The sequence below is a fragment of the Phasianus colchicus genome, chromosome 2 (assembly GCF_987193195.1).
Source record: "Phasianus colchicus chromosome 2, bPhaCol1.hap1.1, whole genome shotgun sequence".
In the NCBI taxonomy this organism is placed as follows: domain Eukaryota; kingdom Metazoa; phylum Chordata; class Aves; order Galliformes; family Phasianidae; genus Phasianus; species Phasianus colchicus.
The window spans coordinates 20,203,968-20,226,416 of NC_143437.1; the positions used below are offsets into that span (position 1 = coordinate 20,203,968).

Below are 22,449 nucleotides of genomic sequence, written 5' to 3' on the forward strand. Positions count from 1 at the left end.
AGAACTGCATTATTATTTCTCTAGAGTATATTTGAAATAAACAACTAGTCTCCAAATTTAGGATTCCTGGTTAGTTTAAATTTTCTTATTAGCAGAAAAATTACAATAGGTGACAACATAGCTGCAGGAATATTATTATGGCAGCCATACAAGAGATTTACACACTGAGAGCATGGCCTAAAAGCACAAGAACTCCCTTCTACTTTACAAATGCCAGCCAAATTAATAATTAACTGTGCCATAAATTCTACAGCCTTAAAGAATGATGTCAATGCTTTTCTGTGTCACACGAGAGGAATTTTGTCATAAGACCAAGCGGGGTTCTCAATGAAGAGTGCTACTTAGACGCAGGACGCAGACCCAGGAAGCAGAGCTTGCCACTCTGCATTACCGCGGCTCGGCGGACGGGTGACAGCAGGACTTCAGAATCATTTACTGCTGCTTTCTCAAGGCAAAACTGTGCCCCTATGCCTCTGAAATGGAGCACTTTTTGTTACACATTCAGTGGGCCAGATTATCTCTTCCACAAGCTAAAGAGACAACACGGAGTCCCAGCTCATGCAATTTCCTCCAGAATTGCTCTGCCCAGCTGGGTGCTCCCAGCAGTACTGCCCGGCCATGCAGTTTTACACCTCTGCCTGCTGAGTGCAGGCTAGGCAGGCACTGACCTACATACATGAGGTCTGGGGCCTGCTTGTGGCCTCACAGCCACCGGCTGTAACAGGCAGGTGTTCTGCAAAGAGTAAATAGATCTGATGCCCAGTGGACATCCCTACACTGTGAAACAGAAACACCTCAGTCCTGCAGGCCTCATGTTTCTCAGCTGCAGGCATGGCCTGCTCGGCTGGTGGTAGACCAGAGCCCAACAACAGTGCCCACTGCAGCTCGCTCCCCGCAGCCTCTGCGTCATGGCACAGCGGTTCTCCATGGCCAAAAAGAAGTGCTGAGCCAGCCCTTCTCAGCATTTCTCATCGCCTTCTTCCCTCCCCATCCCCTCTTGCTCCTCTTTCCTGCAGGCTTGGTGCTGTGCTGCCAAAGTTGTCCTAAAACTACAAAATAACCCCAAAATTCCTGAAGAAATTTTCTGTGGAGGACTCCCAGCTCAACACATTTGGGCCATGATCATGGAAAGAAATTGCTTTGTTATGGGGCAAGGGAAAACAAATTCCTACTAATCAGCCCCTGTCCTGCCTAGGTTTGCGTATGTGAACTTGAAAAAAGCAGCTACTGGCTCTTTCCCACCTACTGGGTGGATATTAGATTCCATGAGTCAACAGTACGTAAGTCCCATGACCCAGTCCATGAGTGCAAGCTGATATTTCTATGTATCTCACTCCTTACAGACGATAACAGAAATGGTTGTGGGAGGGAAACAGTAAACTCTCGAGGCCAATGTGAAGAATGAAGGATGTGGACAACCACAGCACTGTGCTGGTTTTGCTTTGCACCTCAGACTGGAGGGAAACAAATAGCTTCCTCAGTTTCTTTTGATGCTTCTTCACCCTCTCCCTCTCCTCCTACACCACAACATTTTTTGTCTTTGATATATTTGTGAATGTGGTGCCTTGATGGATTTCAGGCAAACTGTTAAGATGGGCTTTGATAATGCTATAAGTTGTAAACGTGTCTATACTCACAATATATGAGGTTTTACATAGTTCCCACATTGATTCCCTTGCTCCTTTGTCACCTAGACACAGAGATCCACTTGCAAGGTGACCATGACAAAAGTGCACAAAGGAGAGGGGGAGTCCCTTCCCCCTACTTCCCTTGCTCCTTTACATTGACCAAATGTCTTTCTAAATGACTTGCTGAGCCAGGCTATTCTTATATCTTACATATAAATGGACTCTGTCTTACAACCAGAAGATTCAGGGGAAAAAAATTTCAGCTCCCAAAGTGAAAAGATTAAGGTCAGTCACTCCACACAAAAAAACCTTTTCACAAGAGCAGCATAACAAAAGGATCTGCAAGCCTATCTGCAACATGGTTTATAGCTCCATGAAAATCAGGAGATGCTATGACACCCTTTTAGAGGACTGTTAGTCTTTTCTATAGACTTACACCAAAAACAGTTGGGCAGAAGAAGATGATATTAAATACAAAGCTAACTTGCTTCTTTCTGTACTTCTATTTACCTGCTGGCATTTTTTATGCAGAGAACATCTGCACTGTAGCTGAGCATGTGTGATTCACAGGGAACACATCACGTTTGGATGACATTGGGTGACACGCCATTGAATGCAATGGAACAAGGTAACCAAATCACTGTGATGGGCTGCTCTGATGTTGTGCTCATCCTTGTTTACTCCATCAGTGCTTAAAATCAGGTGACAGAAGCTATTTGACTGCATACCTGCAAAGCACAACACGATCCTTGGACTGAGGCAGTTTTGAAGTACTATTCACAAAGTCAAATGATCTTAACAGATGTTCCGGCTTAAAGATAAATTATTTGTATTTGGCACTGTGGCCCAGCCAAATTGCACTTATTTCAGTAGACTTCATTTTGGCAGAGCAATGAGCAACAGAAAGGACTTACCAAATGCATAAAAAATCTATTTAAAGACCATGCCAACAGCAAGGGGAGTCTAGAGCAGAGGTTGGCTAATGTAAGCAGATTTACAGTGGCCAGAAGGGGCAGCAAACAGTAGTCATCAAGCATGCCCACAGATTTGGAAGAACCTGAAGCTGGGAAAATCATGGCCATGTTGGAAGAGGAAGACAAAAACTGCAGAGAAAAGAGATCTGTAGATGAAAAAAAAAATAAATAAATAATAATAATAATAAAATGCAGCTGTGGAGAAAGAAATCCAGAGATGGAAAGAGAGAAGTAATGCAGATAAGAATACAGTGCTCACTAGGCTGGTCACAGCCATGTATAGCTGTGTCCACCTAGTGCTGAGCTAGGTGCTAGGAATCTGCCCTCAGCTGTAAGCAATGCCCCAGGACAGGGGTGTGGGGCAGGCTGCAGAGGTGTGCCCGGTGTATTTAAGGCAGGAAGGGCCAGCTTTTTCTTGATTGAGTTAGCTTTCTGCAGGAGTTTGGATGTGAGCTATGGTTTGGGTTGAAATGCTGTTGTGTTGTTTTTTTGTTTTCTTTTTTCAGTGTAAATGTGAAGAAGAATACATATATTAGGAGGAGCTGCTCCAGATGTGCCTAGTTGGTGTTCTTGATCTGATTATAAACCTGGCACACTGAAGCCTTTTGGCTTATCACTGCTTGGACTGGGCAGGCGATGAAGCACTTCAAAATCATGTTCAATTAAAGTACCTCTGATCTGAAGGCCTTAAGAACTGAAATAGAGTAAAGAAGGTAAGATATAATTGAAAAAATACATTGTGGGAGGGTACAAATAATAGTGAGAATATCTTGATCAGGTCATAGTGTACCCAGAAAGTGTAGAATCAAGCCTCGGGGCTTTCCTATAAGCTGAGAGCAGTAAAATTTCATCCTGTTCAGCATGCAAACTGCTCCTTGCACTTTGTCTGCTGATGTTGAGCACTGTGAAGGCAAGCTGAACTTTTATGTTCCACTTTCTATATGAGCAGCTATTTTTGGAATCTAATTACCCCTGTTTAGGGAGTCTGGTTAATATATATTTGTGGGATACAAGAATAGGAAGCAGAAGGCCTCAGCTTGTTGGAAATCAATTTTAATATCCCTATGGCTGGGGTAGCATAAGTGTCAATATACCATATACATGTCTTACAGAGGCTTCTATTTTACAATTAAGCTCTGTGATTTACTGCACATGTGCTACTTGGACTGAAAGAGCTACTGAGGAGCATTATTTTCAGAGAAAAGAGAAGAAACAAAGATACTGTTTATAAAGTATTCTTAAGTGTAACTGCCTACTTATCTGAAGTTGCTGTGCAAGCTCACTAAAATGTGAGCATATATTCATACCTGAAAGTAAGCCCTTCGGATGTGATAATATTTTTGCTCATTTGAGTTTTCTTTGTTTTACACCTGTGGGAAAGGCAAAATGGCAGTGTAATGCTTGCTGAATTCTGGCTCTTTAACACATCAGTCCTCAACTAAGGGTGAATCTCTGTATTGAAATGAGGGATATTATCTTGGGGTGGATCCAAGAAGACATTAAAAAGAGAGAATTCCTACTACCATGTTTTTTCTGCAAAAAGCTCCCTTCTACTTTCCAAGCATATGGAAAGACTTATATTGCTGTGCTTTATCCAGACAAGGTAGATGCACAGGGCCACAGTCTCTAGGATTGATGTCCTATGCACTAATTGCTAGTAGTATCTTCTCTTTCTCCTTTAATCCCTGCATAGAAACAAATTCTATGCACTATAACAAAGAAGTTTCATTAACAGTATATACTTCATTTTATGGGAAGGGAGACCACAAAACTTGCAGCTATCTCTTGTTAAGGAGAAACACCTGTGAGTAAAAGAGCATGCACGCTCATGTGCTCTGAGCAGCATTAAGCAGGAGAGCAATTCTGCCTGTAGGAAAGCAAACTGCTGGGCGGAAGGACAAAGAATTAGAATAAACAGGTTCAGCTGGGCAGAACTGGCATTGCTGGAGCACAGGAGTGGGAAGTTGGTAGTGCAGGAGGAGAGGGTAGTGTCTATTTCCACAAAGTGAGGAAGACTGGATCATGGAAGGTATGTGTCTATGGGTGGGTGGAGGGGCTGCCAGGTATCGTGGAAGATAACTAGCATCCCATCTGAAAAATTTGCTACTTACTGATAACAAACAAGAGCCATACTGAAAAAACAGGCATTTTAGTCAGGTGCCCCATGGCTGTGTATAGCTGTGGCAGTGACCTCAGCTTGAGCAAGAGGTGGAAGGGAACTCACCCAGGTACAAGTGGGTGGAGGCAGCATATGCTGGGGCAGCTTAGACTGCATGCAGAGGCTGTAAGGACCCTCATTCTCAGGGTGATTTTTTGGGGGACAGGATCTCAATCTAGGTACTGTGTTCAGTGAGTGCTCTTTGCTTTAGCTTCTAGTGTTCCTGGGAGACTGTGAAATGGGTATTCACTGTTTCTTAATTTTTCCTACACTGATCTGCTCTAGCTTTTGCCCAAATAATTTTCTCTTGGCAAGCACGTGCTATTTTAACACGAGGGAAGAGGTCTAATCTAAAGCATATTTTATTTTGATATTTACAAACATATTAAACTGAAGTAATTTTGAAATAGTCTTAGCAAGCAAACCAAACCAGGTTGAACTAATCTGCAGAGATTAATTTTGTTCTCTAGCCCCTGTCTATGGGGCAGCAATCTTGCCATGCTTATTGATTATCAGACAAGACTACTAATCCCCTTAAGGTCATTAAGTGTACTTAATTAAAGAGCAGTTAGCAAGATTCTCTTTACCAAGTTAATAGTGGCTGTTAAAAGTGATTTGTACATTACCAGTATGGTAGCCATTAATCTAAAAGTCAATTTGTCATTTATATTTTCCCAAACAAATACATTCAGTGGGCCAGAAAGGCTAGAAAGCACTCAACATCTGCTCTTGCAGTGCATGTAAGAATTAAACTTACTCAAACTGCAAGGCTTAAAGAGCTTTCATCTACCTTAAGCAGTTTCCATCTACTCTTTCCTGTATCCCTCTGTCCTGTTTACCCTCTCCTGTGTTTTCCCCCTCTAACTCTGGATTAAAAATCTTGGAAATGCATGGTTCTGACAAGTTTCATGGAAAATAATATCTAGCTGGAAAAGCTCAAATTACTGTCTTCTGAACTACAAGCTTTTTGTCAAAGTATTTATTTCTCTGGCTTGTTGATGGGCAATTGGTGGACACAATGCTTCAGAGAAGCTTCTTAAAGTCAAGGAAAGAGGTGGAAGGTACAGTCAGGGTGACTTCAGAGACACATCTGGGGAAACAAGAGATACTGATGAGACAGGAGAGCAGAGGGGATTAATTGCCATAGAAATCTGTTTCATTGTTCTCTATTGGAACTGACTTTTTCCTTACTTTACACAAATGTGAAGCATCCAAAATTAAATCCATATTGAAATACATAAAACTTTCTGGTTCTTATTGCATACATACTTTGTTTTGTGATGGATATAGGTTGAGTCTTCAACATAGATATTTCACTAGCAGAAACCTATTGCTGCAATTAAAGCAAAAATTCCTTAAGAAAATACCACACACCTGTCACGTACTGTTTTGTACTGGCTTGCATACGTAATCTAAAGACCAAAAGCAAATGTATCTAGCAAATAATGATTCTCCACTGAGCTCCTTATATAGTATGGTGGAGGATGCATGTTGCATTAAGGGTGGGAGTATAGGGATGGGGAGGGTGATGGCCGTGTGCAGTTGAGTATTTACTCCAGAGTACACCCAGCTGGGCTCTTTCAGGAGGTCTTACAGTGCTTAATGACTCTGCTGAAAACTGCCAGCTGATGAGGAAAACAGTTGCTTTCCCTTTTTGACCTGAGTAGGTGTATACTAACTAACTATTGAGTCAAGGCCTGAACCACTGATTGAGCACCTGGGGAAATGACCCGGTCAGCCCTGGGAGCACAGGTGAAGGCAATTCAGCTGTGTGACCAGAATGGGTGGAGTCTGGCTGCCTCTCTCTAGGAGAGACCTCATTTCAGGGCTAACTATTACTGGGGAAGGATCTCTTTCTGAAGGTCCCTCCTTGGTGAAGCTTTCTGCTGTGAACCTAGAATCTTCTGATATGGGTGAGCAATCTTCTTCCCTTCCATTATAGCACATTTCTAACATGCTGGTCCTTCCTTATCACACTTTTGTTGTAATTCCTTTCCCATTGTATTGATCCGTCCAATTGCTACGGTAGGTAACTTTCCAACAGTGGAAACATGTTGAAAGAACTGGGAAAAATTCAAGGTAGAGGACTTGCCTTAGAGTATTTAGACTTGAGAAAGTTGCAAGGATAAAATGTCAGTCACAAAAGTCTTGTTTTAACCTATAACAAGGATCATTTATTTGCTTTCAATATTTTATTTTTCTCTTGTATCTGAGATATATACATACATCTTTGATGAAGGTAGACCCCATTATTTAACTTTCTTTTCCCATTAAAAAATGGATTCTGTACTTGCCAATGGGATAAAATATTCATTTTGAACTCCAGATACAAATACATCCTTAAGCCAGGATAAAGCATAATCTGTCTTGATCATACAGCCAGTGTCGTTTCTGGGATAGCAGGTGCATTTGAGAACTTCTATGTAAAATGTTTTTGTTTTACTAATCAAGCCTGTTTAGAAAGTTTGCAGACACCTTGACTTCTGGTGAAGGTCTGTCTTTGGCAGAAGTTTTGATTTTGGTGTTTTGCCTGCTTGGGTGTGTCAATAGAATTTTCTGTGATGTTAGGAAAAAGGCTGGGGGTGCTATCTTGTTTTTTGCTTTTTTTTTTTAAGCAATTAAGGTCAAGATGTGTTTGCACAAAGCTAATAAAACAAGGGACAGGAAAAGTAGAGAGGAAGGTCAAGAAAATTGAAAGCACTATGATTTTGTTCATACTAGTACTGTTGATGAGGAAAAAATATATATGGGACTGTTCAGACAAGATGTGTGCAAGTAGCATGCCTCCACTTGGGAAGATCTCAGTATTAACTGTTTAGTACAAGGAAACAGCTTTGGTTTGTTTTTTTTTTTGGTTAGATGTGAAGTTCAGTAATACTAGAAACTGTGTAATGAGTATATCTGTGTATAACAGAACAGTACCTGCAGTTAGAAGTCTGTTCAGGTTTTCTCACCAGAGAAAGTTAACTCTAGAGGACTAAGGGTCATGCCAGCATCTCTCCTGAAAAATCCTTTAGCTTCCACTAGGATGTCAATGAGAGGTTTCTCCCAGGATTTCAGCAGCAACTGGCCTGAGGCTCAGTAGGAGCACTGCTGCAATCATCTTAATTTTGAATATGTATATACCATTAAACGTGAACCTCCTCCCTCTGACTACATTTAATTTAGATATTTCCAAGCAGCTTATCTGCTAACAATCTTTTAATATTCTATTTATTTATTTAATATTGTTGCTTGGGCTGCTCATGTAATCAGATAAAGGTCATTAAACCAAATTTATGATTAAATAGGATAAAACTATTTATTCTCTTTACTCAGCCTATTAATGTTATAGCTTATGCTGACTAGACTTTGATATTTCAAATGAAGTTACTATATTTTTCAAATCATAATGATATGAAAAAGCTATTTTATCTCATTGTGAGGATTACTTTCCTCTACTTTATCTGCCATAATGTCTGCACATATTGGCCTTCAGATTTCCTCATGATGCTAGCTGTTAACCATGGACATTTGTCTCCCATCTGTTGATTAACCTCTGCATAGTTTTGTTTTGTTGTTTTATTCCTTAAGTCATTGTTGAGGGTCTATGAGACTGTTTCATACGTTAGACAGGCTTTGTTTTCAGGTTGCCTCTGGAAGCAATCTATCTGTTTTTTCCTTTAATTTCAGCCAAGTTGTACTAGGGCAATGTTGCTATGTAATGCTATGCCTTGTGATTCTGATATGCATTAGTGGATTTGTATCCTTTCAAATACATATTTACTCACCAAAAACCTAATTGACTTATATTTGTAAGTTTGAGACCTCCTGAAAGATTTCTGATTTTGGACAGTTTTTGTGCTGTCTATGCCAAGTAGGAAGAGAACAGCCTAGGGCAGAGTCCTGCATCTTGCTTCTGCTTTTGTTTTAAAAGCTGTGTGGTATTTGAGAATTTTAAAAACAAGGTTCCTGCAGCATGAGCCACTCTTCCTGCTAAGCTTTCTTTCTCTTTTTAATTGTCTGTGACCTTGTCTTTAGGAAGATTTAATTAGAAGCTCACAATGACCAAGGCCAATTTGATGGGTTTTGTGTTAAATGCAAACTGCAAACAGAAAGCTGAGTTCCTCAGGCAGTTTCTATTGCTGCAGATAGCTGGCCAGCTGGCTCCAATTTCTCTAAGATGTGTGACAGATCCGAACTGATGCATGTGTGCTGAAGTCCAAAGCCTAGAAGTGATGATATGACCAATCTACATGCAAACAAAATCTTCCTAGAAGTGCATGGGGATGCTGAAATTGAGTCTTCTGGTGAATGATGGGTCATTTGCAGAGGCAGAATACAATCTGGCTACACCAGCAAATTAACAACATGAAAAATGTACACAGAAAATGTTGATAAGCCTAGTCAAAAGGTTTGAGTAATTAAAAAGCAGAAGCAAAACTAAAATTTAACTACACTCACTTTTAATGCTGAAAATTACTAGTAACTTAATTTACATTTCTTAAGAATTAACATTTTAGACTGTCTGCTTTCTCTACTACTGTATAAAAATTAGACAGCTTTTGCCGTGTTGTGGACTCCTGTTTTTACCCTTCTATTCTTCTAGGTTTTTAGAGTTCTCTCAACAGCTGGCCTTAATTTCATCATTCAAAACTTCATTTCTCTAGGCAATCGGGCAAATGAATTGTCTTCATCCATGTTTAAAACAAATTCATTCTAAATTAGCCTGTACCCCTTCAGTGTTAATTTTCCATGACGACTATAGTCATTGAGCTTTATAGCATGAACACAGGCAAATACAAAGTTTGGAGGCTTAAATGTTTTTCAGTGGATTTTAAATTGTGGTCTATGTCTTCAGCTGTGATTTGAGTCAGTAGGAGTCTTCAAAGCCAACATACGTGGTTTGTGATTATGTGAGAAAGATATTACTATGTTGCCCTTATCCTAGAGTTGGCTTGTAACTTTCAAAGTAAGTTTTAAATCATGAATGTTAACAACTTCTAAAATTCATGTTTCATAGTAGAACAATTTATAATCGAAATATAACAAGAAGTCATATCTAAATATCACTTCAGTGTAGTCCAAAGTTGATACAATCAGCTATCCTCATTTGGGATAGCTGGCTGAATTGCTTAATATGGGTATTTATTATAATAGTAGATATCTGAATATAAAATGCACTACTTAATTGGGCAGTTGATTCAGAGAACAAGATAACTTCATAGAGCTATAATATTTTAGAACATTACTGAGATATAAGTGACATGTCTCTGACAAATTAGTGTTCATATGAGGAAATCGAAGTACAGTTCTCAGAAATAAATTGATCAGGATCAGAAATGGCAGATTGGCTTCTTCCCTGGACTCTTCTCAAAAGGAGGAAATTAATTTAAGAGCGTTAAAAACCCCTTAGGAGAGCCCCTCTATCTGCACTCAGAATAAAAGGCATATAAACATTTCATCATGTATTTAAAGTGCTCATAACTTTACCTCCAGTCACTCAATTCAGGCTTAGTTCATGATTCTTAACATTCTCTCCTTATGAATTAGGGTATTGATAAATATTATCGGTATACTTAAAATTTAAAGCAGGGCCCAAGAGCAAAAAGAACATGTGAGTCTTTTACTCCAGTCATATGTATATATTTTTGGAAAGTATTTAATAATGGATGATGCCAATATTTCATTTCTAATCTTTTGTCCAACCTGACTTGGTTGAATTTGGTGACAGCGAGGTTATTGCCGTGGTACTTTACAAAGGTAAAAGTGACTCAGCTGAAATATGTCAGTGAAGGTGACAATGCAAGTACACAAATAAAAGTGATTTCCACTGAGCAGACCTGCTCATCATAAAACTTCCTATTGCTTGTTCCCCTTGTTTTCTTCTTACAGGAGAAGACTGAGAAAATGTAGGCTACTTACCTAGAGATCAGCTCTCTATAATGGGTCTAAAGCACACCAATAATCTAACCACAAATATTCTACCTCCAAATTCATCTACAATACAGACAAATAAACCCTTCGTATGTGCATTTTGGGGGGGGAAATGGAGAATTTCTATAATAAAAAGCGAATGTTGAGCCTGGCAGATTCAAAAGGAAGGTTTTCCACATCTTTTAAGTTTTTTCTGTCACTACTGTCAGCTGTCACTGTGGGTTAACATGTCAAACAGGTTCTAGTTGATTTTAGTGTTGCTCAGTGTTTTATTTATATTTGTAAAAATGTGTCCTACTTGTCAAACTATGTGTTTTGCATATGCTTTTTATAGTCAGGAATATATGGCTTCATGCCCTCATGTAAAGCAAACACCCTCAAGTCCCTGCTTCTCATGCTATTTCTGCTCTTTTTATGTGTTGCTGTTGGTGGTTTAGTTCAGGCTTGCCTGATGTATCAGTGGACACCCTCAGGAGCTTTACGTGGCAGGGAGAAGAATCTCAGTTCTTGATTATAAGGGATTGACATGTTGGTCATGAACACAGAAGACTAGCAGGCACTTCCTACACAGAATTCTTTATAGAAAATGCTCTAAATAAAAACTCTAGGAGTTAAAATCAGGGAGAAAATGATGCTGTATCTTGTCAGTTCCCTTTTTACTCTGTTTGCATACAAGGAGATTTCATCCTCATTCAAGTAGGAAGGAGCACTGACAGTGGCAAATGTCAATTTCCAGGGTTAAAATAAGAGGCCAGACCTGCTACTGGAAGATGTGTTTGACAGAATACCTGAGTTATCTGTTTTGTGGGGAGTAAGCGTTTCACCACAGTTCAGTTTTATTTATCCTTCCTGCAAACAGATGCTTGGAAAACATGAATCAGCTCTTATGAATGTGTTCCACTTCAGCATTATACAGCAGGAATAAATTTCAAATTGAAGATTTCTGTGCTGAAGGAACAACATCTCCTATAAGTCAGCACATGGAAGGTATAAAGAATTGTACATTTTGACTAGGAAAGAAACTGGAACCTTGATCAGCAGCAAGCTGTGGTCTTGACTGTCTAGCCTTTTATTCCTTCCGGAACTACTGTACTAATCTGTGTGTCTGTCAAGAAAAAGCATACCTCTTCCCAACTGCATGTCTTTTCATTTTGATTCAGAAAGCTCTAGCTCATTAGTTGAAAAGAGAAAACAAACTTCTGCTGAGTAGTCTGAGCTCAAGATTTTGTGAAGGCTTGAGTCAGCTTCAAAGATTCTCAGGTTCCAATTCTGTTGTACATTTCTGAGCTCACCCATATCCTCCTAGATTGTCACTTTTGAATCAGAATATTTACACCTATCCATGTCAATTTTATGTCCTCTTGTTCTTCTGAGTAAGAATTCTTAAAGGTTTAAATCAAAGTATTTATATAAAGCTAAAAGATGGGACACATCTTTAGTACTGAATTATAAGTGACAACTGTTTCAGTTCAGATTTCATTTTTAGATATCCAGGCCAACAATGACATTGTGTAAAATCAACCAAGAAGGATGAATTCTAACTACTAACTTTCTTGTGGTATGCAACTATAATGGATTGGTTGTACACCTCTTTCAACCTGTACACCAAGTTAATGACACATTTTATTATGGGAAAAGGACTCCAAAATGTACTTGCCATAACTGCAAGCTGGTTGGTCTTAGCCTACCTCATAGTGAGCATTTTCATTAAAAGGGCAGACTTCATTTGTAAGGATAATCATGGAATCTCAAGCTTTGTCTGATTTCAAATCACTTACGTTTCTCCTTTTTATAAGAAATTACCTAGCATATGTATGTTGACAGATATAAACTGCCAAAGCTAAAAGGACTCTCAACTTACTATCTCTTCATTTGAACTTTGATGCCACCACTGGCTCTCCTGAAAAGCTGAAGTCTCAGCAGAACATCAAAGTTCTGTCCTCACTGGATGGCTGACAAGATCAGAACTGGGACTGATCTTTGTGAACAAGCTTATAAGCTGAACAGTATCTTTAAAAATAAATGTATTATATTATTCAAAGAATCTATTATCTTCATTAGCTTAACTAGGAATGAATATCACCAGTCATTCGTTGTTCATAACAGATGTCTAGAGTAGGCTACCATTGTTTTACATGTGAGAATTCTGAAGGCTTGTCAGTATTTCCAGCTTTAAGGATGTTAGATTGCTATGTAGATGGCTGCATGAATTTCAGAATGAAAAATAACACTAGGAACTGAAAATCATCTCAATCACTTAAAACTTGCAATACACAAGTGTCAAAAGGCTGGATACACAGGGAAATGCTTAGAGTAAAAGCAATGCAGTATATACCAATCATAGGTTTTAATGTCTAAAGGTCAGTCTTATTCAAGAATTAGTTTTCTACAAATTTGTGATAATTAACTGAGAAATAATTGCATTCTTCTGTAAATTACTTTCAAGAAAAGCAGGGTATGTGCAAAGGAATTTTGGATTGTATTTCAGTGACTGGGAACTGAATTGCACATTTTAAATATGCAGATGATGGATTAGTAGTCATCTTGACCCTAAAAACTGGACTGTAATACGAGTTACTTTGTCAATTATATTATGCAGCTATAATGCTTGTATTCCTTAGTGTTATTTCATGAAAATTATGAAATTAACATAAAGTATTTTGAGGAATGGTAAATAATTCTCTTTATCCTAAATATCCAGATGCTGAAAGGCATAGACATGTGTGGTTTCTGTGAAGGTGTCCTTGAATGAGAGGATTTAAACCTCAACACTGTTGCTTGGGCCCAAGCCAAGTCATGTGTTCTCATTGGTCTTGAGGCTTTTCCTGTGAATTCAGCTGTCACTCTCCTTTGCAGTCTGTCATAATGGGATGAAATTTCTCTGTCCAGTCTCTAAGTAAGACTGCAGAAGCGCAGCTGAGGCTAAAGGAACCCCTAGCTATTTAGCACCTCACACCCAAGGCTGATGGCCTTCATTGCTCTGAGACCAATTCTGCAGGAGAAATCGTTCTTATGGGATTTAAAAAAAAAAAAAAGCAAATGACCTTGATTAAAAGCAAATATCTAGATCTTTTTAAATATAAATGATGTGAAAAATACAAGGGATTGTTGGCTGCTCTTTTATCATCTAAAAAACAGGCTGCATTGTTTTAGCCATATTGATATAACTAAAGCAGTGCTTTGCCTGGTCTTCATCTGTATCAGTTTAAACATGTTGATGAATGTACAGTTCATTTTGCTTTTTAATATCCCAGTTTCTCTGGGGGATTTACCTTTCCTCAGAGACTTGAAGAAGGACTAAATTGGACTGAGGCTATACCAAACTGTTCGCAATTTTTGCACATTCCCATTGAAAACTGCATTGGAATTTCAGCATATTCATTAGGATGGTCATGAAAATAGTAACAATGGTGCAAAGCAGTCCTGCCTTAAAAAATATATATTTTTTTTCCTTGGATTTGAGTGCTCATAACAAAAATAGGACATCACTAGATATCTTTTTTCTGTGTTCTCTATCTGTTAAAGTTCTGGACATAATATGCTACGTTTTGTCAGGAAGGTGTGTGTAAATACAGGTGAACTAACTCAAGTTGAAGAGAATATATTGTGACTGAATTCTTCTTCCTTCCCCATAATGATATAGAGATTTTGATTGTCCCTCTTTGAGGTACTGATTTTTGAATGGCATGTAGAAACTGTAAGTTATCTGTGGCTTCTTACTCTGTATAGCTTCTGGGAAGGAGAAAGATACCAGAAAGCATAATGTTCTAAATTAAATCACACCTCAGTCTATGGTTCAAAAATTGTCACTAATTCTGGCCTTGAGAAGAGACTGAGATTGTCTAAGTTTTCTACAATTAGAATGACTGGGCCTCTTCTTTCTAATATCCTTTTACCCAATTTTGGCACTCACTGGACTCAATCTGATAAATCTTTTGGGTGGAGAAGGACAGCTACTTAGGCAGTAGTGATCTGTTAGATTGGATCTGCTGCATAATCCAGCTGCATGTTTTTCATAATTTTACTATCTAGTTGTACTAACACTTTCTATGTTGTGCCTTATCTCCCCCTGGTCTTGCTTATCATGTTTTATAGATTTGTATTTATTATTAAATCAGAATGAGGTTAAAACAACCTTTCCTCTAAGATCTGCTCCCCTGGGAGCTTTGTGAAGGAAAACAGAAGGACTTTACAGCCACCACTGTGCTTCTCTTACTGCATGAGGCTCCTCTGTCTCTCTATCCTTTCTTTTGGAGGGCTTCCTCTTCTTTTTCCTTCAGAACACTTTCACCAATGGACATGCAAATGCATTATACTTTGTTGTGACTATTAGATTATATTTTTCTGTTATAGATACTATTTCTATTTTATCTGGTCATACAGGAAAGATTTATAAAGGTACAAGGTCAACTGTATCAACTGTTGCCATAGGATATTGACCTCAAGCATTTCTGGAATCAGTCATTCGGAGGATAAAGCGTCATATAAGCTTCCATCTTTTAATAGTAGATCTTTTTCTTAAATATAATTTCTTGTTTCAGCTATAAAGTTGAGCATTTTCGTGAACTTTGGGGAAAATATTTGGATTTTACAGTTGAGAAGTTAAAACTCAAATATGTTTCTGCACTTGGTAATTCTATAGTGTTTTTTGCTTTCCTGCATTTCTCATAGTGCTTTGCTAAAGTGAATATCAATCTTCTCAATTTGCAGATGAGGAAACTAAAACCTGGACATGTAGTTACTCATTTCTGAACTGTGATTAGAACTTGGATTTTCTCAGTTTTGTTTCCTCTTCAGACAGCTTTCTTTAATCTAACATCTGAATTTTATTATGAGAAGGGTGTCCATTTATTTGATTTAAACTAGCCTATACTTACCTTACAATTCTATATAAGTATATAAGCCTACAGTGAATGTTAATGTTTCTCAGAATTTACAGTGTAGAATAAATGCACAGAATGACTTTATGCAAAAATGTGTATGCCATTACAGCAAGAGTAATACTTGTGGAAGATAACTGGGAATAATGAAGAGCTCAAAGTTAAGATGATGAATAATGTTAATATGTTTCACAGGTGGAAGTGTAATGAGTTTAACCCAGTGGCTCTTGGGAGACCACTGTCTCTTTAAATGCAACACACTTTTTAAATGATTCTTGAAGAAAAGTGCCAGGAGCACAGGAATCACTACTTTAAAGCAGTGAATGTGGCTTCTACAGGCACTGCATGCATTTGAAAGATGGCACATAATAGAACAGGGGAACTTAGGAGCCAAATAGCACTGACTGTTAAGTTCTTGCTTGACATCGATTTGAAGTGGAAAGAGGGCCTGAAATCATCTGAACTATGCTCCCAAGGCAACTCTGTGCTGTCAGAATTTGGGGAGCAAACCAGGTCTGATTGCTGCAAATGATTTAAAGAGAAAACTTTCTTGAAGTCAGTGCTGTGCTGTACTGGCATAGCTGAGCTGCAAAGAGGTGGGAAGAAGGGAAGAAAGCAGGCTGAGGCCAATTTGGTTGTTTTTCAGTTGCTCATGAAAGGGAGCGAATTGGATGATGGGACAGCTGTTTCTCTGGGCATCAGTGATACCACTGGTGCAGCAAGAAGGGTGTAGTTTCTGCTCCTCTATGGGAAGCTCTTCAATGCCTCCTCTACATGCAGGAGGGGTTGTGCAGCTCTATCCTGCTCTTGTAAGGCCTACTGCCCCAGCAGTAGTTTTCTGTAGTATTTCTTCCAGGTCTCTCCCTTGGGACTTACAGAAGACAGCCCATGAGAAGAAAAAGCTTACCAGAAAGGCCTCCTGACTGAGGCAAGTTCAGGGTGCAAACTTCCAGAGAAGAAATGTCAATTATTAGAAACCCAAGTGCTTCAGCTATATGCAGTGGCTTTTCATGCTTGGGCAGTCCATCATGGTAACCCAAAAGTAAGTATATGTGAAGAAGTCCTTGTGGAGATTTCTGTATGCTGGATTTACTGTGTGGAGATGTGCAGTCTAGCTCAGTATTTACAAGTGGTAGAAGCCTGTAAAACTTGTTGCCTAAAAGATTACTTCATTTCTGCTGTTCTGGTAACAAAGAAAGTTTTTGGTGCTAAAATAAGCTATGTGATGTACTGTACTTCTAAAGCTGTTAAAAGGCTCTTAACAGCTCTATAAAATACTTTTCACCTCCTCCTGTGCTTTCAGAAAATTTTACTCTAGTATTTATTTCACTGGCTTATACAGAATTACCTCCCCTTTAAAACATAAGTTGTTAATTATTTCTGGGTTGTTATAATCAACTCCCCTCCAGCTATTAAAATGTACTTGCACTGTAGTTTTATTATTACTTGGAAAATATTGGAAAAAATAATTTTGTTAGACAGTTAAATTTGAAATAAATATTGACTTGGCTATGCAAATGGAACTTTTATGTTAATTTCCAGAAAATATTCAAATAGTGTAGGTTTATGAGAAAAAGCAGTCATAAAAACTAATCTTTATGAACATTCACTGAAAGAGAACTTTGAATTGTACACTTGAGCCTAATCTTTGAAAGTCATGCTGCGTGAGTTAGTCAGCTTATGTCGCTTCACAAAATAGCAGGAATAGTAGCATGTGACTGGTCAATGCTGCACAAATATAAGCTAGTATTGGTATGAGGTGTTGGCAAAAGATGAAAGATTTTGAAACAAATCCTTTGGATAGATCACAAGTTTTCACACTTATCAGAAAGCAAAAGTTGACAAGTGGTTATTGCAGCTTTGTTCAATAATAGTTAAAATAATATTTTAAAAATTGTGATGCAGCAGACCACCCTTGCTCTCTTGGGGGAGATAAATGAATTGCTACTGGAAATTCTACCCAAATATTTCCATGAATTGTAATTTTAAGCAGTTATTTTAAATTGGTATTGGATTGTGCAAGTGAAAACAAATGCAATATGACTGTGTACAGACAAGCTCTATAGTACAGTTTTAAATAAGCATATTGCTGCATTCCCTATCTGCCTTCATCCTTTTTTTCCTCCTACCATAATATCACAGTTGCAAAGTTGAGAGCATACTGAAGTTTTGAAATGTGGCTAAGTTTCCCTGTAGGCAAGCTTGCTTGATTCTTGTGGTTATACTTCCTTCAACAGGATGCTCCACTGATCTCTACTGAGCATGTGCAAATTGATATTTCGAGGGGTTTACAAATAGATAATACAAAGATGACTTCTCGTATCAAATCATAACAAACATTTCTATAATGTCATCATTCAGTGAAGGGAATACTATCTAACAAACTAAGTTGTTTTGCTTCCTTAGTAACCCACTCTAACTTCCTAGGAGTAGCCAGTAAGTCCTGATACTGCTGACCATGAGTTCAAAAATCTGCTGGTATGGAAAGCTTCAGTAAAACTCATTAAAGATCTAAATACCAAAACAAATCATGAAACAGAATCAACAATGAAGCTAAATACATGCACAATACCTTTCATTAGTTTAAGTTCACCTTCAGAAGAGGTGAAGGTGATCTCTTCTAAAGAAGAGACTTGCTTGACTAAGCCAAGTGCGAGGTGCTGCATCAGGACTGGGGCAGCCTAGTCTGGAGGAAAGTGTCCCTGCCTATGGGAAGGAGGTTTGGAACTGGATCTTCTATAAGGTTCTTTTCAACTCAAGCCGTTGTGATCTTTACTACTACGTTCTGTCCTTCTATTATACTTAAAAGACCTGGTTTGTTCTTGATCTGTGAATGTTTTTACCATTATATCATTGATAATATGGTAGGCTATGGTCTTACTGTATACTTTCAGAAATGCTTTATGTAATTTGGTGTTGCCATGTCTCAGACAAGTATCTTCTTCCCACCCTTTCTGTGGTGACCAAATTTTTCTTAATTTTAATTTTTTAGGTGATTTGACCAAAGTGCTACAGTATTTAATGACTACCAGGACATGAAACACTGTGAAGTGACTGATAAAGCTTTGGTGGGAGTTAGTTTTTTACTTTAGGAAAAAGATCTGTACTAACACATGTTCCTGAAACAGTGGAAAAGCTTGTTTGAATGTGGGTTGAAGGACTTGGTAAAATGCACTAGGAGTTGAGAGGAAGGTTTCTTACGAGTTCTGTACGTTGCAGTAGAGTTTTGTCATTACATAGCATGCGTTACTAGCTAAGGTGACTACTGGAGTCTGTTTTAATGAGGTTGCCAGGAAAGATACTTACATGAGCTTCATCCTGACAACTTCCACAAGAAAGATAAAATTTATATATTTTTAATATATCTTTGAGAATGTTTTAAGTGGATCTTCTCAATCCAGAAATACTTAACCTGTTACAGCTCATGCTTTGCTCATTGGTGACAACTCTGTACTTCTTTTCTTTGCACAGTCATACTGAAGAGAAATGAGGTTCGTATATCTGAAGGTCTTGACAGTGTATCTTTTATTCTTTACACTTAAAACCTGCAACATAAATGGAGTGGTTAAAGTCAGTATTCGGAAATTTGGTGTCCGCACTTGCCCTGGCTGGGGAAGACATACACCTTTGGGCCTTGATGGTGCTACTCATAGGTTAATGCAGGCTGTAAGATAATGTGCTGAAACATAACAGCTATAACCTCACAGAGGGTTACGAAGGTTGGTGGTGTTTTAAATGTTGGTAAAATTGTGAATCATACTTAGTCAATGATACCTTTGGCCGTAGGTGCTGAGGGTGATGTGTGTATGGGATGCATATCTGTGATGGTTCTGCTCTGGCTCTGTGCTTCTCAGTTGCTCCTTCTCCTTCAACCTTGCATGCTGTTTCCAGCATGCATAGGAGAAATTAATTCTCCTTTCTCTACATGCAGAAATCTAAGTTCCATGACTGTGAAACCTGAGAAAATGGCACCAACTTGTCACTTTTCAAGCCTGTGAACAGCAGAACCCAGCGAAGTGCTTGGCCCCCACCCTGCCCGGTGTAATTTCGCCACAGGAACTGCGAGTGCCCTGGGCAAGGCACCCCTCAGGCTGCTGGCCCATCCTGAGGAACCGGCTCACTGCCAAGGGCTGTGTTAAATATTTCATAGCAAGCGTCAGTGCTGTGGCTCCCTGAGGACTGCCTTGTTTTACCCGGGGGAGGGCTGTAACAGCTAAAGCCAGGCGGGGGGAGCACGGAGACAGTGCCTCCGACCAGGTGCAGCTACTTGAATCAGTGGTAGGCACAGAGTGGGGGCTGCTGGTGGGCCTGGGCTATGGGGTGGGAGGAGACCATGGTGTTGTTGCAGGAAACTGCACTACTCTGCTCAGCTCTCCTGCTGGATGTAGTAACTAATGGGTAAACGAACTTATTTAATGGCCCCTCAGTCAGCTGAGATGCCTGCCAGTGAATATCAGGGAAGGTATTTGCAGTTAGCAAGATTCCCTGGGCCAGATGGGGAGCGTGGAGCTAATCAGCTTTGCGCAGGGCTGGAAGGAGCTGTGGGAGCTGGGTGGCGGGTAAGGCAGGGAGTGGGGAAGAGCGGGGTAGTGGGGTGCTGCATGGGGGCAGGCAGCCAGCAGCCTCACCCACAGTGTGCCTCAGGAGCAGAGGCACTGGAGGAGCATCGCTTGCAGCCACTGTCTGTGCCCTAGAATAGCTCTGGCAGGATGAGGCCGAGCAGCTTACAGCTGGCGGTGTAAAGCTGAGGTAAGCTCCGGGGGGTTTAAAAATTCGGTGAACAGGCTTGAAACTGCTAGAAAATACATTCTGAGTGCCTGATGCTAAACTGTTTGCAAATGCTGTGGTTTGCTGCCGTACTCTGCACTCATCACCTTAAAGTGTAAAGCTGTGTGTCTGCTCTGTGTATCACAGCAGATCTGGGTTAAGCTGCGTGTGGCCTGGAGCGGGCCTGTTCCTCAGGGTCTCGTTTTGGAGATCTTTGGTGTTGGCTAGCAAGCTTGCAGATTGATCTGCTGACAGAAAGTTGAAGCAAGACTCCAAATCCTTAATAACCCAGTGGGGCTTGGCCCCGGTAAGAAAGATCCCATTCCTTCCTTGCATTGTCTGTTTTCTGTGACTTGCAGATACCAGCTGTCCTTCCAGTGTGTTTTACTGGCCGGAAGACGTAGATGAGAACTGAATCCATGAATTGGTGTTCTGAAGATGAAATGCTACATAAACTCTTAGAGTGTACCACTTGAGGACACTACTACCGACATGGACATCATTATTTATTTATGGATGCTTTAATCAGGAGGAGCTTTTTTGTAAACATGAATTGCTGGGCTCTTTCCTTGAGGTGTCGTTTCTTGTTTCATGCTATTGAAACTTTAATCTTAACTTATTATGACTCCTTTGTGTTGGTCAGCTCTCAGGGACATTTCCCTAGACTTGAAAATGTGGGAGCTTTCAAGAATGTGTCAACAGTGCCAACTCAAGCCACCTGTGGGCTGCCAGACCGAAGTACTTTTTGTCATAGCTCAGTAGCTGCTGAAAGTATTATGTCCTGCACTCAGAGGTTTTGTGTTCAAGAATGCCCATACAGGTCATCACCTCCTTCATATAAACTGCTTTTTCCTGAAGGCCTTGGCACCTGTGTCACAGAGGATAAAAAGGACTTGCCTCCAGGGTCCTTCAGCAACGCTTCAAGTTTTATTTTTCATAACCAGAAGGATTGCTTCTCTACTCCCCCATTACTGAGGCTGTCAGCTTCATTTACATTAACTGTATGGTTGAAACCTGAGCGAGAAGGTGTAATGTAAGTAGTATTGAAGGTGTTTACTTTCCCGGGGCTCTTAAAAAAATTGATCATTGCAGTCAAGATCATTATTAGCAAGCTATTTAAAATTTTAAAAAGCTGCAGTGAGAAACTCTGATGCTTTAAAGCTGTATTTACTTTGGGGGCTTTGCAAATGTCAGTACAGTAGGCTCAGCTTCAATAGCATTGACTCACATGGAAGTCCTGTTGTTGCAGTGGAAACTACTTGTATATAACACATGTTGCTATTCTTAAAAATTGAAATGTATATTTCTAATTCATATTCCTCCTAAAAACTGCTATAAAAATGTGTTGTCAGGGCTCTTGCTTCTTTCTTGATGGGGAGGGGAAAAAAATCTAAACTTTTAGGAATCATACAACTCTGCTCCTTAATCAAGTGAGGAAACACCCTCAGATCTCCCCAAATGAATATTTTAGTACTATAGACAGGTGAACATAATAGATGTTGGCTAAACTGGAGATTGTATTACTGTTTTTACAGAAGATTCCACTATTAAGACTACTAATGAAGTTTCACTAGGCATTCTCTCTCTTATGCACCTATGTGTTGCATAGTTCAGCAAATAGGACTATTTGAAGTAGCATTTCAGCTTGGCGGGGCACTACTGCAGTTAAAAACTTGCTTTTTGAAAAGCTGATTCACAAATCCTGCAGAAGAGTTCTGTCTATGGATCATAACATGCAGAGCCTCCTTGTCCTTCTCCTAGTTATGTAGGTCCTGTTTAAAGTGAAAGCACAGAAAAATTATAATACATTTCAGGATATATATCAGAAATGCTTTTGCACTTGTGCTCTAATTGGTAGAATTAATATAATACAGAATATTGAATGCTTATTTTGCATGCTATCATGAAATAAGTTGCTTAAGAGTGAGAAAATAATCTGAAACATTAGAAATGTGTGAAATTAAGTCTGCTTTAATGGAAAGATAAATATCTTTTTAAAAAACCAGCAACCTCAGTATAGAAATAATGGTTATCGGGGGGGAAAATAAACAAGACCTGGAGGGCAAAAGTGACTTCAGTTCAAGTTTAAGGTAAAGCAGCTAGGATGAAGGCATATGTGAAACTGT

General features: G+C 39.3%; 1 protein-coding gene across 1 annotated transcript in view; it reads left to right on the forward strand.

Moving 5' to 3' along the window:
• The first annotated feature begins 2,880 nt into the window (after window positions 1–2,880).
• Window positions 2,881–22,449, forward strand: part of USH2A (usherin) — a 389,040-nt gene continuing 369,471 nt past the window's right edge. The window contains exons 1-2 of the mRNA XM_031595830.2: window positions 2,881–3,315; window positions 20,683–21,356. Coding sequence (XP_031451690.2) covers window positions 20,836–21,356 — 521 coding nt within the window. The 5' untranslated portion in view covers window positions 2,881–3,315; window positions 20,683–20,835. The remainder of the gene's footprint in view (window positions 3,316–20,682; window positions 21,357–22,449) is intronic.